At 35.9% G+C, this 17,459-nt stretch overlaps 2 protein-coding genes across 3 annotated transcripts in view; both read left to right on the top strand.

Annotated features, from left to right (window-relative positions):
- Positions 1 to 10,602, top strand: part of LOC124303055 (QRFP-like peptide receptor) — a 42,648-nt gene extending 32,046 nt beyond the window's left edge. Inside the window, exons 7-11 of one of the 2 annotated variants that reach the window (XR_006907820.1) lie at positions 2,097 to 2,229; positions 4,901 to 5,061; positions 5,876 to 6,040; positions 7,468 to 7,609; positions 9,975 to 10,602. Coding sequence is in view for 1 of the 2 variants with exons in the window: in XM_046759795.1 (XP_046615751.1) it covers positions 2,052 to 2,229; positions 4,901 to 5,061; positions 5,876 to 6,040; positions 9,975 to 9,984 (514 nt within the window). In the remaining variant the exon portion in view is untranslated. Of the gene's footprint in view, positions 1 to 2,051; positions 2,230 to 4,900; positions 5,062 to 5,875; positions 6,041 to 7,467; positions 7,610 to 9,974 lie in introns of both variants that reach the window. The other variant, XM_046759795.1, reaches the window with a different exon arrangement.
- A 3,987-nt stretch (positions 10,603 to 14,589) lies between these two features.
- On the top strand, positions 14,590 to 17,155 carry LOC124302851 (lymphocyte expansion molecule-like). The gene is made up of 6 exons (XM_046759420.1): positions 14,590 to 14,822; positions 15,690 to 15,925; positions 16,056 to 16,200; positions 16,410 to 16,492; positions 16,628 to 16,775; positions 16,834 to 17,155. The coding sequence occupies exons 1-6, from the start codon at positions 14,590 to 14,592 to the stop codon at positions 17,153 to 17,155; spliced, it is 1,167 nt and encodes a 388-aa protein (XP_046615376.1).
- The last annotated feature ends 304 nt before the right edge of the window (positions 17,156 to 17,459 follow it).

Raw genomic sequence — 17,459 nt, 5'->3', positions numbered from 1 at the left:
AATTGTTTCGTACCGGATTTTATGAGATTTTGAAGGATCTTAAAGGGTTTCATGCGACTTTAGGAATTTCATGTGCTTTCGTAAGATTTCAGAATACTTCGAGGTATTTCAAAAGATTTCAGTAAATTTCTGGAATTTCATGCGATTTCGAACGGTTCCAAAAAATTTCAAGACTGGTGTACACGAAATTTTAAGAGTGCAAGTACGACCCCTTGGAAATAATCAGTGAAGGAAATATTTTCACAGAGAGGGAATGGATATAAATTGGGAACAAGGCGGGATTTTTCAGGAATATTTGAAGTGCACGGCGCGTAAGTACCAATTGTATGTTACGTAGGGGTGGATCCGAGAAGAAGGATCGAGGACGTCCCTCGAGAAAGGTTCGTTTTTCTTCCTATTTTACCCATGATGCTGGTTCTCCTTCTTCTTATTCTTCTCCTCATTCTCTCTTTCCTCTTTTATACCTCCTTTCACATTTCACCCGGCTCTGCTACAATACAAATCTTTCCCAAGGGAAGTTCACCAGTGTGAATATTCTTCTACTAGTTTTCCCGGACTTATTTCGTCACAATGTATACAATCCTCAATTACCACGATTCTTATCCATCGTCCGTAATTTTCATTTCACATTTTAATAAGGACATTTGGTACAGTGAATGGAAATAATTATGTTATATTTTTTCTTCTTCGTCAAAAGTATATTACAATTGTGAATGTTAAAAGCAATCGAACTTCAGTATTTTTGCTAGGTGTATAAGATACAGGGTGTCCCATTGAAAAAAAGTATGCTCAAACGTATCGAAAACCAAGCATTAAATCGAAAAATGTTGGAGGACATCCGATGAGCATATCATTTTTTGGGTCCGGGTCCTCTGCTGGGCCCATTGAGGCCCAACGTTTATTATTTAAATGATATTTCCTATTTTTTATTGTATTTGCTTATTTCTCATTGAAAAGAAAATAAGTTTTACTCTCGGTAAATTTTTGGTTCTCGTTTGGTTTACGACCTGTAGGGGTATTTCTTTTCTTGATGTTTAATTGTATGAATAAATGAATAACCTATTTTTTTTTTTTGTTTTTTCTTTTTAACATACTTTAAACTCTTTTTATACATTGTGCTTTATTTGTCTATTTTTTATTTACTTTGAAGAATTTTCTTTCAAAGTAAAAATGAAAAATGTGAGCTACTTTTATTTTTCATCAATTACGTAACCACGCAATTATATACACCTAGATTACAATCGTCGCGTTCCGTTTTCAATCTCTTTGACATCCCGCGAGGTTTTACGACGCTAAGAGTTTCATCGGATGTGAAAGAGAAAAAGAACGCGCACATTCCTAATTGGAAATCAAGTTGAACGGACCTTGAAGCGTATGTTTTGAAATTTATCGAAATCCGTAAATCACGCAGTTTGATAAAATATTTAGCATCCTTGAATCCGACCGTCCAATGTTTATTAAATACCGAATTCGTTTATAGAATCACACAAGTGGATTTAAACAACACTCTTCATCTTCTCTGATTTTTCGTATCACCAACCCCGTGGTTTAAAAATTAATAAACCGAAATCAATCAGTCAACATTTATTACACCGCAGCTAATAAAATACATTCTTTGCCTACATCCGTTTCTTTTCTAGCCTCGCTACCTTTCTTACCTTTTTCGATACTTTTGAAAGCTCACCGCGAGTCAATTGCAGGGATACGCGATGACGTTTCGTCAAGTGCGGGGCGGAAACGGGAAATTTTAAAAGGAATTGAAGCTTGCATATATATGTATATATACATATGTGCGCGTGTGTACTCATACGTACTAGGCATGGAAATTGGAGACGCTTTTTGCGATCGTGAAGCGAACAGGATTATATGAGATTGGAAAATTCTTCACATATCGCACGTGCCATTTTCTTTTTTCTTTCCGTTACCTTTTTTCGATTTTATAGTTTTAATTTCCTCTCAGGTACATCTTGATCGACGCGTCGTGTGGAGAAAAACAGTTCCCCTTTAAAGTAAAAAATTTTCTTTCACTCGCCGAACTCATCTTCTTTCAGAATTTTACAACCATTAGATGTGCGTGTGTGTGTTCCTCTTTCCAGACTCAGTCCCAGCCGTAATTCGGCCACTGAATGCATTGCCTTGAATGATCGGCACCCCGGAAGTGGTAAAAACGGAAGACGGGGACGCCGGGAAGACGTCAGAACGGAGGAAGAATCGCGGACCATGAAACAGGTCGGTTTTCATTTCCGTTCTCGTTTCTTCATGCCCCCTTCTCAAAAAAAAAGATTTACTCCCATTTCCTCGAGTGTACGAATAAAAATTTCCGTCGCCAAATACATTATACATATTATACGTATAATTAAGACATTAATTCGTGCAAAGGGTAATTAAAAATTTTGTCTAATTACGCTGGTAATTTCGTTTCCCAAATTTTATTACCACAAACTCGGAACGGCGAGGCGGAAATTTTAGGAAAGAGTTAAAAATCTGCCAATTATAATATTTCGGTACATGATCGTTATTGCTTATTTATTTATTTCGTTAAACGTGATTTGAGAGAGAGAGAGAGAGAAAGAAAAAAATTTTATTCCAAATTCGGGCAGAGTTCTTTCGCGAAAATTTTGTGCTCCTTTTTCCTTCACCGTTGATACGTTTATTTTTCGGTTTTTATCCATTATCATTCTTTCTCCCTCTCATTGTCCAGTTAGTGTTATCACTGCTTTAAATAAGGTGCCTAAAATGTCACTTATCCTTCAATTAACATGTATATTTCGCTAACGCTAACAAGGAACATAATATCTTCCGTCTTATGGTTGAAACTTGAGTCGAGTCGGATTATTATTACACGGGTTATGTAAAATAACCACGGTGGCCTTAACGATCCAGCCGCGATTAATTTATACACTCACGATGCAGCCACTGGTCGTTCAAGACATCTGCCTTTATTCAACACTTCGAGACTAGTCAGTCTTTGTGATTTAAAAGCTGCATAACTCGATATGATTTCAAATGTACAAGCTGGTTTTTTTCTGTCGGAACAAGAGATACAAGAAATCAAAATAAAAAAAAAATAAAAAAAATAGGCTTCTAAGAAGCATTAGTCACTAAAAAATTTCCGCCAAATAAAACTAATTCGTTAAAAAAAAAAAAAAAAATTCGAGCAACGATCATTTACCGTCGGTTTATCTGTATAACATCTATAATAATATTCCACGAAATTTCACAAGTTTCCGTCATTCTTAGATTTTTATTATTATTCGAATGTAAACGATAATTTTCTGCCTACAGTTTTTCGTCCACATACATGTGTGTATTTTTTTATTTTACCTCGAACACTCAATCTCGTTTACATACGTAATATAATCAATGTTATACGAAGAATAATACACTATAATACCCGCAATGAGCAATAATATTCATTTATTCAACGATAATATATTTCGCAAACGTAACGGTCATGTACATTACATTAGGTATATATTACGTCATTGTTTTTCGACGTATCGTATGATGAATATTTCGGGCTAAAAGTTGTCAAGAGTCAAGCGACTATATTACGGTTTTATTTATTTTTTTCTATCGTTTTTGTCATTCAACGAGATTCGACGCTTTTCCACTGGCAATTACTTTACCGTTAGGAGTATACATTACAGGTATAATGAATATGCAACCTCTCGGTGAAGTTTAAATTTAAATATACGAAAGCGACGGATGTGTTTCGATTGAAACAAAAGACTTGTTACGCATAGTTCGACATTTTGAAGCGAATATTTACGAGTTTCTTCAGCGATTAAACATTCAAAGTAATCGAACGAAAGTACCAGATAGGTTTTACGCGTTGACCAAAAGTGAATAAATCTATGAGAATTTGTAAAAAATGAACGTTAAAATATCTAAAAGTTAGCTGAAAAGAGTGAATATTCGTTTTATCGCCACTGTTTCGAAATACTTGGCAACGATTTGCAGCCGATTTCACACAGTACATTCTTCATCCTCGTCGTTTGTTGTACCGCGTGTATTGGCTGAATTTAAAGAGCGTAACGAAAAACAGTCAATTTATTATTCCACATCAGGAATAACAAAAACGAATAAATAAACGAACGTGCGATCGATAGAATTGGTAAATGAAGGGGTGAATAAAGGCTCGGTTAATTCCGAACTGATAGATTTGTTGTATATGCAATAGACTGTTTAAAGAAAATCGACAATTTTTTTATTCCAAAATTCAAGTTGAAAATATTGTTCCAAATGACGAAAAGAGGATGCTGTCCAAGTTTAAACTCTTATTCTTAATATTTAGAGGTGTCTCATCGCGATTTTCTATTTTACGGTTTGAACGACACGCGAAATTTTTACTTCTAACTTTGGAATTTTATAACTCACCAACGCATTAGTGCAGTAATAAAACGAAAACGCATTTATGCAGGGAATTGAACGCTGTAGGAAAAAGGTCTCTTATTATTTTACGATAAATCTACTCTTTCAAAAGTTACTTAAGGTCAAAGGTCAACAAAGGATTATTTTTTTGTTTTTTTATTTCCAATGTTACTTAAAAGAGAAATAGAAAATCGCGATGATACACCTCTAAATATTAATGTTAAGAGCTCAAACTTGGACAGCATCGTTTTTTCGTAATTTGGAGCAATATTTTCGATTTGAATTTTGCAATAAAAAAAATAGAATATTTTTTTTATACAGTCTAATGTGTAATGTGTACGAATTGAAAAAAAAAAAAAAAAAATGAGAAGATTAAGAGATATAGGAGCAATAAGAATCTTGTCTTCAAGATGTGTCTCCTTTCTCTTTATTCTTGGTTGTTCGGTTTTTCCTCGTTATTCTTTTTTTTTCTTTTTGCGCTTTTTGTTTCACGAAGATGGGACGATTGTTATTCTTTCGATTTCAGGTTGTCAAGATGCTTGTGGCCGTAGTTGTTCTATTTGGAATTTGCTGGGGTCCGATGTTGGTCGACAATGTTTTGACAGCCTACGGGATTTTGCCCTGGGCTAAAATCGGCCCCTACAGACACAGCAACGTCACCTTTCAGCTTATGGCTTACTTCAACAGGTGACGTGGACAAATGTTCCCTCGTAACAATGCGATATTCGAAACGACTCCTGGCTCATTCACGTCGACAATTGACGAACAAAGTTCAATCCATCGTATTGGCAGTCAAGATTGCGTAACAAAATAAATACGGATAAATACCGCGAAGAATCGTCCGAGTCGAAAGTTGGCAAAAATTAATTAAAGAAAAAAAAACAAAAAAAAAGTTGTCAAATATTTGATCAGCGTTCAAAAAATAAACCACCGCAGTTTAATCAGCTTCAGCAGTCTGATAATAAAAATTTTTCTCGAATCGTTGACAGCCTATAGCTAATTGTGTTGGATATTAAAATTTGCTAAGATTCGTTTCAGTTGAAAAAAAAAAAAATTAATAACGCTGAAGGATATTTTTTTTTTTTTTTTGAGCGTGTTTTTTTTTAATTACATCTTTATTCCGGGCTTAAGATTATATTTATCAAGGTTAAGTGACTGCACAATAACTTCTTTGTTCGCCGGAAACAGAGAAACGACAAGTTAAAAAATAATTTCTGTCTTGTTGGATTTCGTCTATTGGATTTTGATTTACATTCCTTTTCATCCCGAAGATTTTTGGAACGTTTAAATCCCTTTTTCATTTCACGAACAGATATTTCTTTTCGCCCAACATTCCATTTATCCTTAATACGATTTTAACTTTGTTGCTTATCAAGACGTGAGTAAAAAACGAGCGTCCATCTCGTTGAATTTGGTCAATTGAGCCCTGATTTTGAATGTTTTTCGTCCCAACGATTTTTGAAACGAAATTTTGAATCCCTTTCTCCGTCTCGCTGTGCAGCTGCATAAATCCCATCATCTACGGATTTATGTCAAAGCACTTCAGGCAGAGTTTCCTCTCTGCGGCCTGCGGAAGCTGCTGCTGTTGTCCGCGGCGGAATTACCGTTCGTCAGGTCGAGTCAAGAGGCATCCGAGCCTGAGCCAGACAAGGACGACGAGCGTTCGGTCAGTATAAATCCACTTCCGCAAGGAAGTGCCTCGCTGTTTGTTCGCGGGTCGATTTCCACCCTTCTCCCGATCCCCCTCCAGCCCCCGAGCGTCTGACAAAAAGAGAATAAAAAAAAGTAATGCCCGTTTTCTCGATTCGTTTCATTTGTATAACGCCCGGATAATTTCTTTGGGTCAATTTTCGGATCCCGGACTGCGCATGACGCCAATTTTTCAATCTACAGTCTCTACGTGGCGAAAATTTATTCCGCGAGTTTTAATTAACGCGGTGGACTCGTTAGCTTCGAGTAACACCAATTCTCGTTGCTTGGCTTAATCGATCATAAAATATATATAAGTTATATATTAATTTTATTTTGACATACTTTTTTTTTTTTCTTCGATAATTGTCGAATTTCCGCAGCGTAAATGTATGTTCTGTAAAGATGAAAAATCTATTTATAGATAAATTTTCGCCACGGAAGGATAATTTTTACTGCTCATTTCATTACTTCGGTTCATGACAGTTTCTTTTCTTGTCTGTTTTGTATTTTTTCATCGACGCTCCATTACTCTCTAATTTCTTCTAAAGGTTCATAAAATCGTTAATTTGTCATAGATTGTAGATAATGCGCTTACTTGCACTTTTGCGTCACGTTGTATACGAAATCGCATATCCTTACCCAGCGAGTGTTTGATAATTATTATTACTACGATTGTTATTATTATTATCTTCACACCGAAAGTTCAAGCATTATCGTGGTATCAAAACTTTTTCACCCGCCCCGCGAGGTGTGAAAATTAAATTAATGATCAAAATTCAGAACTGTATTCAATGAGAAAAAAAATCTTTTTACCCACAATTTAACCACTCATATCGAATCACTAACGTGAAACGATTTATGAAATGAAAGCAAACAAAAAAAAAAAACGCACGTAATAAGCGCGCATGATTTGATATTATACGAAACTAATTATAACATTAATTGTAGTGTAAAATTCGACATTGGTTTTGCGTTTTGCATGCGTATTATGTAAAAAAACATATCATCACACTATATTTATATAGAGAATAATGCAGTAAGGCTGTTCGTATTCCTCATACTTTGCAAATTTTTTCTTTCTTTTCTTGTATTCATCAATTTGCACTCAAGTATTTTCCAAGTCGTAATTATTGAGTCCATTTGTTCATTAATAATTTTTTATACACTCTCTCCGGTTCACGAGTACAATTATACTTACAGAAAAATAATAATAACAGCAAACAAGAACATCATATTTTCTCTACCACATAATTTTCGTTCTCTCCACTCTCGGCATTTTTCAACATCACGAATTATCTTACGAATTGTTTTTTTTTTTTTTTTTCTTCTCTCTCTCATATCTTTCTTATTTTTTTTTCTCGTGTATATATATGTCATGTATGTGTGTATATATATACGCAGGTGGCGTCAGCTCTCAATCAGCATGATGAAGTTTCCTTTGACGAACGCCTCCAAAACCCGTACGGTTGTCGTGTAGAGCACAAATGTATAATGTTACATTATCCTATACCGAACAATGCGAGAGAGATATTTATTATAATAGGTAACAAAAACTTTGCACAAGTATATATTACGTATTGTATAATTTAATTCACGTATCCAACTTTTTTATTTCCCTCTACTTTTTTTTTTCTTTATTACCTATTATTACGTACATCACTTGTTGTTTAACCCTTTATCTTCTTCTTCTTCTTCTTTTAAAATGTATTATTTGTATTAACGAATATAACATTATTTCTCTTTCGTGTCTCATAATATTAGTAATAATTGTTATCATCTTATTAGCACGATAAATCCATTGCAATTAATACAGGAGCTTTTTAAGATCGTCCTGCGCTTACTTACAGAATTTAAAAAATCCAATTATTGCATGACGTTTAATTATATTATTATTAACCATACTAATAACAATATTAATGGTAGTCGTATTTATGGAAAAATTAACTACGTAATATTTATATCGTATTGCAACTTCTTCGACGATTCGATAGGTTCGATCAATCACGATTTATCGATAAACAGGAGGAGAGAAAGTATACTAAAAAACAATCGTACTAAAAGTGGATGAAAATTATTCTCAACAACTTTATTTCATTATACTATGTACATTTACAGAATTTTCGTATTTCAATTCATGGTAAATTATTCTCAGTTATTTGCTCAGCTTTGAATATGTATATACAATTATGCATACATATATATAATATTATATGAACCGGGGATCCGTTCGGGGGAAATTAATTACAGAACTTGACGACTTCGTGACGTCCGTGTTATTATATTATTCATGCGTCACTCCGCATGTTTTACAAGAAATCCACGATATCATACGTCAGAGGGATTATTATTATTATTCGTACATCTGGGAATGCGAAATCAGCCCTGATAAACCTGGCGTCAATCTTTCAGTCATTTCCTTTTCTTTCCTTTACTTTTTCTCTTCATCTTCTCCGTCTTTATCTTCTTTCTTTCGGCTTGTGTCTGCAGATCGGAAACAGCGAGAGAAGCGAATATCCGCAAAAAAAGATCAGAGTCTTCCGGCAAAAACGATATTCCGCGGACTGATTGCGCTTATGTTGAAATCGAAAAAACTGCAAATCTGGAAGAAACTTTGCTGATTGATTAACGACTGCAATCAATACGTCCGGCCTCTTAATTCTATCGGGATTCGTCTCTGGAGGACTTTACGATTATTTTTCTTTTCCTGTTTTTTTTCTTTCTAAATTTCAACGATCCATTTCCAAATTCTGGTGCAGACGTCGTTTTTTTTATAGAACTTTTCAAGTCTACTTTCTTTTCTTTTTCACTTTTTCATGTACACATATATCGGGGAATGCCATGTGATTCACCATACATCACGTCTTGATGAAAAATGATCACGTTATAGAAAAATTCAACGCAATCGACGTGACTTTCACTTCTGACACTCTGTTTGTTTATTCAAAACAGTTTTTTTTCATTTATTATATCTCGCTGCCTTGAACACGAAGCTTTTTAAACTCCATCGGAGTGATTTTTTTTTATCCAAACTCGAACTAAAAGGGAAGAAATTGAAAAGTTTAAAAGAAAACCACGATTGGTATAAAAAAAAATCTTCCGCAATTTCTTTTTCTTGTTATTTTCGCATCCTCAGCTTCTTGGTGATTTTTTTCCCTCTCTTTGTTGCTTTCATTCTGAGGTTCTTTGAATGTTTTTCTTCGATGTACATCCATGCGTATATGTAATACACCTATATGTATAATACATATAATTTAACCGACTGCATAGCATCTAATAAGCCGAAACGATTTATCTTCGGTGACTTCAACTCTTCTCCTCTTGTTGTTGATGTTCTTGATGTTGTTGTTATTATTGTTATTATTATTATTATCTTTTTCGTTCAAGAGTTAATTAATTTTCTCATCGCCTGAGTAACCGCAAATAATATATATATATACGTAATATGAGCTATATTTATTGTATGCATAATTTCGTTGAACTTGAATGAATTGTACCTCCTGTAATAATAATCATAATATTAATCCCGAAATACGATTTGGGGAAAGCAGCGCTTTTCTCGGTGTTGGAACTAATTGACTGATTAATTAGGGGAAAGGAATAAGAGGATTGATTAATTAATTTGTATAACAACAGATATCATTGTTGCTTTTACAATATACCTACATATATAATGTACAACATGGTGTATAATTGTAAAAAATCGCAAACTTCCTTAATATATATATTATATAGTTTTTCCCGATTAACCCGTTGTGTGTTTTTGTGTTTTTCAATGTTTACTTGTTCATTGTTGGCATTGTAATTTTATTATTATTATTATTATTATTATTATTATTATTATTATTATTATTATTATTATTATTATTATTCCTTTTTGTATATCCTTCTCACACGGTTCCAATTTTCAGGTGGACCTGATTTTACCTGATCCCTTGGAACTCGTCGAGGGATATAATAATAAGTTAAGATGAAAAGTACTGCTGCATCGTAATATATTATATGTATTCACTGAAATTAAGATTTAATGTTGCACGCGGGTATTTGTTCGTAATTATTTAATTACTCGTTTCATCATTTTTTCGATCTCTTTCACTCCAACTCTCTCTCTCTCTCTCTCTCTCTCTCTCTCTCTCTCTCGCTGTCTCCGTTTTCCACTCTATTTCGCGCTGCATTCATTGCAGGGGTTGAATTGAAACTTCCGATTCACCGCTTCGTCGGACAATTCGCTTCTGTTCGAGATAAAAATTAAACGAGGAAAACAACGAAATGCGAAGTAAAAAAAATCGTCGTTCGCCCATCGCGTTTTTCAATTTGACCGCCTAACTCAATCACCGCACGAGTGTCCTAGATTTTCGTGAAAAAAAAAAAAAATAAACAAAATCGAATTGGAAAAAGAGTGAAAGAAAACCAGAGAAACAAAGACTGGAAGGAAAATAACCGAATTATATAAAAAAAAAAAAAACAACAATGATCATCACATTCTGTTTTCTCTCTTCCCAAATTTTCACACGCATAACTTCCCCCTTTTCAAATAATCCACATACATATACGTAAATTTATAACCCAACTTTTACTGTCTTACCGCATACATATATGTATATTATTATAGATCGTATATCATAATCTTAAGTATCGTATTGAAATACGTAATTAGTACTAATTAGTTTTAAATTATATTGTATTTATTGCATGTATATACACACACACACGAAAGATCTTTTATTATTAATTAATTATAAAAATCCGTTCCAAAGAACGGCTCGATCTCTACTAATTCGTAATGTATCGATACATCCAGCTCCGCTCGTCTCTATATGAGTATGATACGTACGCATACGTAAATTTATATACGTAAATATATATTTAAAGTAAAATTAATTCTACGCTCCGTAATTAATCGCACATAATGATATGTAATAATCGTTCTACGTATTGTGTGTTATTTAAAAATATCCGTATTACACGTAATAGGTAGGTATATATATATATATACATATATATATGTATATGCATATGTAAATTTATACACCAACACTCCGTAAATATTATTAATAGATATACATATATTAAGAGTCTGGATAAAACGAGATTTTAAATTAATTTTCAATGTATATAAAACACACCACCCCTCCATACACACACACACACACACACGCGCGCGTACAGGCTATCATATTACACACGCAGAAAGAGATGCATTATGAAAAATGGGCACTCGTCTCTTATATTCTGAAATGAATTATTATATAATAAATACCAATCTAACTTCTATGTGTACATAATGAAATTATGCCGCATAACTGAATGCAAAGCTGCAATTGGGGCGCAGCTTGCATTGCATATAATATACTATATTAATAAGAATAATATTCTAGACGAGTACCCGTTTAATTTATAATTCATTATCAAATCGCATCGTAGGCATACCAAAATTACACGCATTTATAATGGAAAGAAAAATATTATCAAAGAGAAATTAAAACTGGTATTATGTGCAAATAAAAGATAAGAAAAACCTTTTAATTATATTGATTAGGGTGTATATTAATTATAATATATCGTATGCCGTGTGGCGTTTCTATGTACAATCAAATGTTCGTTTTATTGTCAGTGCGTGTATACAGATAATAATAATATTCATATCATATATTGATAAAAAATTTATTATATTATCAAGTTCTATGTTCCATGATATACATATATTATGTGACGTGTGAGTGATTGATACGGTATATAAAATTATAGACTTGTATAGATATGTAATAAAATTGTATGATGTACACTGCCGGTATGAAGGATGATATACGACATGGAATTCTAAAAAAACAAAAAAAAAATAAAAAAAAAAAAAACGAAATTCGCGAGAAGATAAACGGAAGAAAAAAATAACAAATCGTCGAGAAAATTCGCTAAACACCTTTCGACATCGCGAGTTTCTATATTGGACGAGGGTTACATGGTATTATTTAAAAAAAAAAATTTCTCTCTCTTTTTCCTCTATGCACCATCACTCTTTCGTCGACTTGTTTTCCACCTTTATTACATAATACGAACAAACGATATTGTGACATAGTTAAAGAGGTTCCAGACATTTGCGATTCGGGGAACGTGCGTCTTATATATAATACAGAATAAAAGACTATAAAGAAAATGGAGAATGGGATAAAAAAAAAAAAAAAAAATGAAGAAACGGACCGCCGTGGGTGTCGCGATTATATTATACCTTCAGCTATATCCTTATACCTACAACATAAGAAGTGCAGAAACCAACTCTGAGTTATGATCGTATTATGGGTAGGTAAATTCTCCACCTCTGGCTGAGAGCGGTTTCTTGCCCCTTTTTTCCATTTCTCTTATCGTTCTTCCCCTATTTCTTTTATACCGAAGCAATTCTTCGACTCGACGATTCAAGTTTAAGATTGTCCTGCGGCTTAAAAAAACTAACCCGCGTCTCAAAATATCCAAGAGGATACAGTCGCATACGGGTCATTTTTTTTATTTCTCTCTTTTTTCTTTTCTACAAAAAATCCGAGCAAGGGATGCGAAAATTATGAACGAAATTAAACAGAACAACGAATAATTCGCTAAGAGAGAAAATTTTAGCGACGTCAAAGAGACGGAAAAACTTTTCGATGCGTGGTGAGGAAGATGTTTCTTTTTCTCTGAAACTAAAAATTGTTGCTCCGTAGAATGTTTTTTTTTTCCTTTCTTCTCAATTCGTGTACACCGGCGATGAAATAACCCGTGGGACAAAATGTCAATGAAACGATGTAATGATAATGCTTTAGTGAAACACTCTCCGTCGATGATCAAAGACAAATGTTCTGCGGTTGCTCGCGAAGCTTTGTGAAAAAAAAACGGAAGAAAAGTGAGGGTATAAAGTAACGAGAGGGCTCTAGATTCGTTTTTCAAGCTCTCTCTTTCTCTATAAGATTTTGGCGTGGCTACGAATTTAATGCGACGGAGGATGAAGAAAGGGCGAGAGAGTAAAAGGAAAAATTATACGTCAAAGGATTTTCAGTTCTCTTATATTCTTTTCTTGGAATTCTGTTTCTTCTCTTTCGATGCCCCTATAAAGTGACTTTATTTCGTAAGCGAAGCTTTTTCTTCACGCTATAATGGCGAGGAAATTATAAACGAGAACCTTTCGATATATTATAAATACATGGGCAATATTTTATCAGGAAAAAACTCGTATCTGTGAATTTTTAAACATTTCATTCTCGTTTGCAAAGTTTTTTCATTCTTATGTGAGGTATTTTGAAAGCATCGAAAAACGACAGAAAATATGAACGCGCAAGCTTTGCAAAAGAATAGGGAATAAAGTAAAGATAATTATACGTACAGTAAGCGCTTTTGCAAATTCTCAGCAATTTAATTTCAAACTTTCTGAACGCGCTAAATTATTTTCCAAGCCGAGCGAGTGCGAATTTGATTAAAAACTTTACTGCTAACCAACTTCGCGAGTTCTCTTCTCGCTGCAAATATTACAGACAAACAGAAAAATGTTTGTACGTACAGTTTTCTTAAAAAAAAAACTTCAGATGCGTACATTTTTCCATTTAAAAATTCGATTGCATGTCGGGGTGTGTTAGAATTGTTGGAAAAATTCGTCGACTTGGCCAGATTTTTTTCTATGTATGTTGATTACTTTTTCGGCGAGTGAGCGCGAAGAAATTCCGACACGACCAAAATAAGAACCACCGTAATACGTATATTAATCTTTTTTTATTTTTTTTTTACCGGAAATAAATATTTGCACTAAATTGATTTAAGTTTCCGTTTTAAAAATTTTTGCGCAATGTCGAACACGCGACTACTTTTCATATTATCATTACTACGCCCTCTGTTAAGATCTTGAATAAATTATTGCCTTGAGATTAAGTATCGTCAAGTGAACAGATCCTGCTCTTTGCTGCGACTCATGGATGATAAGAGCTAAAAACAAGGCTGCAACGGGAGTCCAACGGTCGATAAAATAGTCGGTTGTGTGATTTATCGGGTAAGACTAAAATCCAGCGTGCGGTAAAGCAAGAACGGTTTGAAATTTCCAAACCAATACGAAATGATTTATGTTTTTTTTTTTCAAATTTAGTTAAAAGAATTTCGTTATTCTCGGCAGTTTGCCGTAATGAATTACTTACAGCCCTGAATATTATTCTAAGGTAATTTACTTCGCGGGCAACGACGAGGCACGAACATCGGGAACAAAACCAAGAAGTATATAAAAGATAATACTGAATAAAAGAAATTCGCGTAACAAAATAAGAGCGTGGAAAGTAAACGGAATCGAGGCAGCTGGGTCTATTCTTATCCCATTCCATCCAACCGCAAATCCGTCGATTTGAATTTAAATTTAGTGACGGGATGGAAAACTCGCGGAAAATCGCGAGTTGGGCAAATGAAACCAAAATTCCAACCTAATCTTCGGGCCACAATTCTCAATTCGTTCGAATCGCCCAACGCAATCAACGAACTTGACCTGTTCCGGCACAGAAAGAATTCAGATTCGGCGGCCTGAAAATGCCCTGCAATCGGGGTGAAACTTCGTCCTTCAAATTATGCCGCTGCTCTTGTCGATGGCGATGCAAATGCCTCATTCTCCGAAAACCAAAACCCCCGCCGCCTTTCGGAAGCTCGGTGCCGATCGGGGCGAAAATTGGAATGCACCCGCGTCTCGGGGTGAAATTGAACGACGGCCCGCCCCCAGGGACCTACGATCCTCCGCCCCTGGTATCAAAATGCCCTGTAACAAGGTGAAATTATTTTCTTTTTTTCGGTCAATTTCCACCCACGTGACATATTGCAAAATTGACGTAAATTAATGCTAACTGAACGTGTTGTGCAAAATTTTGCTCCAGCTTTCCATCCATTAAAACAAATTTTCTATTTCGTGCACCATGACATTAGTGTTCGCAAGTTTTTGTTATTTCTCTCGAATATTCTGATTTGTTGAAAGATTTCTTTCAATTCTTTCAACAAATATTCTCTCGTAGATAAATGATTTGCACATCCGCGTATCATTCAATAGACGGCATTGCTTGTCTTACGGGCTTCTCATCGGAAGCAAGGATTCAAAAAAAAAAAAAAAGGGTAAACACAACATCTACACATTAGAGTCTCCTTATACATCGTGCATGCAGAGAAGAAACTTCTTATTCACATTCTGATTTGTGTTTGTGGAGTTTGCTCTTTTCTTTTTCAAGAGCGATACGTGTGGAGAGTTTTTAAAATTTTTAATTACGACAAACAGATCATGTTGTTAACCTGCGATACAGATGATCAGATCGAACTATCGATTTTAAAATGTCTACATAACTATTGATTAACATTTTCCGGACTATGGACAATATTTTTGCATTCAAAGTATTGAAAATTACTAAGTTTCGACCCAGTCTTTATGTGACCTGCGATTCACGGGCGTAATGCGGGTTGACTAAAGTTAGGCGCTGAATAAAATTTCTAATGAATTTTAGTTTCCATTTCGACTCCAAATTTCCAAAATTGTAATTGACCCTGACGATAAGAAAAGCAGAGAATTATAACGAACGAAATTTCTTGCGACCAAGCTGAAGACCTAATCCGAGCGATTGTTTTATGGAAAAAATGAGTAATGATTTCAGCTGGAAGCGGGAAGAGGAGATGAAGGAGTTCGCTGAAACGATGGGCGGTAAACTCCCGGAGAAATACGCTCTCCAGAGGGACCTGATGAAGCGTGGCCGCGGGCCGGGTGTACACGATATTCGACAATGGCCAGAAGTCGTTTTGGAAGGAAGCTGCAACATCCGGCGTGAAAATACCGGCTTTGGTAGAATTCCCAGATTCAAAAACTCCCGCGCCAAGGAAACACCTGGTCCAGGTAATCAGAAAGAGGATTAAATATTGATAATAATGTCGGGAGCCAGACGATAAAACTAGTTGTTACTGATCCGAATGTTTATTATTGCGTCATAACGATATAAGAGACACAAAATTTTGACACTTTTCAGGATACACTGGAAAAGAACACAACCCGTATTACCACGTTGAGAAGAATCGGTTCAAGTCCTTCTCCTGCCTTTCGAGTTTCGAGTACGACGGTTGTTTACCCAGATTCAAGAAATCCGTTCGCAGCTGGTCGATTCCCTGCAACCGGTGAGATGAAAAAATTCTTCCTACTTATCAGTGTGATATTTTGCCATATTTATGAAACATAAGGAAGAAAGGATAGTGAAACTTGGGTTGGACAAATTTGGAAGGGGTTATATTCGAATCCCGTTAATGTCAACATTTCTGCATAATTCGTTTTGGTTTATGCATTTTCCTCTTTCTCTCATCGATGACTTTCCGATTCTGTTTACCAGGTACAACGTGCGACATCCGGACTCTATGGACAGCAAATTGAAGAAGGTAACGAGCAAGCGAGGACCGTACGACTTGTTCACAGGTGAGTTCAAGGATCGGCGCTGGGGAAAATCTGCCGCAAAAGGCACTATAAGCCAAACATTACCCGCGTCATCTTTCCTGGCTCAGCGTCTTTCGTTCTACTTCCAACGAAACCCCTCACTTTGTACTGTCTCAGGACCGAGAGACGCGAGCACAATCTTCGGTTACCTAGCCCGACCGAAGCCAACGGACACCAAAAACTGGCCGACGAAGTTTCCGAGCGATTTCGAGAAGGCCGTTGAAGGATCGAACCGGTTCAAAGGAGCCTGGACGACCTGTCCAAGGTGAGGCGAAGCCTCCGCTTCATCTTTTAAAACCCTTCATAATCTTTCTCTTTTTCAGGTTCACCAAGAAACCAACGGTGCGAAGCATGCTCGAGGACATCAGCCTCTGCTACAAGGAACCGGAAGCTCCGGGACCAGGCTGGTACACTCCTGTCCATCCCGCGGAGCTGCGACCCGAAAGGAAAGGAGTGGTCCACCCTTTCAACGACAGTGTGAAGATCGCGAGGCCGCTTCGACCCTTCGAGATAAGTCCCGGGCCGGGTAGTTACGAGGTGATTTCCGGGCGGAAACGGATCCCCGGTAACGGCTGGACGTTTGTCTTTAGTTCGAAGCTGCAGAGAAGCATCGCCCCGAAACAGGACCAGTACAACTCCTTCTGACCACCATTAGCGATCTTCTTCTTATATTACTCGCGGTGTTGGCCGATTTAAAATATACACGGATCATGGACGGAGAGTTTTCTCCGTGGAACGGTTTTGAGAGGTGCGGGAATATCGGGGTAATGATGAGCAGTTAATAACAGCGCAGGTGGAGATGGACCGCCTGCTGGAGTGCACCGAATGCGTAATTCCCGTGCATGCAGGAGTAAACTTTGAACCGGGTACTGGGACCGGCTATTATACCCTCGGTCTTTTTGGTCCTCTCCTTGCGATTTGTGCACACAGGTGAATCCGTTCACCTGTT

The sequence above is a fragment of the Neodiprion virginianus genome, chromosome 4, assembly GCF_021901495.1.
Source record: "Neodiprion virginianus isolate iyNeoVirg1 chromosome 4, iyNeoVirg1.1, whole genome shotgun sequence".
Classification (NCBI taxonomy): domain Eukaryota; kingdom Metazoa; phylum Arthropoda; class Insecta; order Hymenoptera; family Diprionidae; genus Neodiprion; species Neodiprion virginianus.
This window is presented reverse-complemented; position numbering and strand designations above follow the sequence as displayed.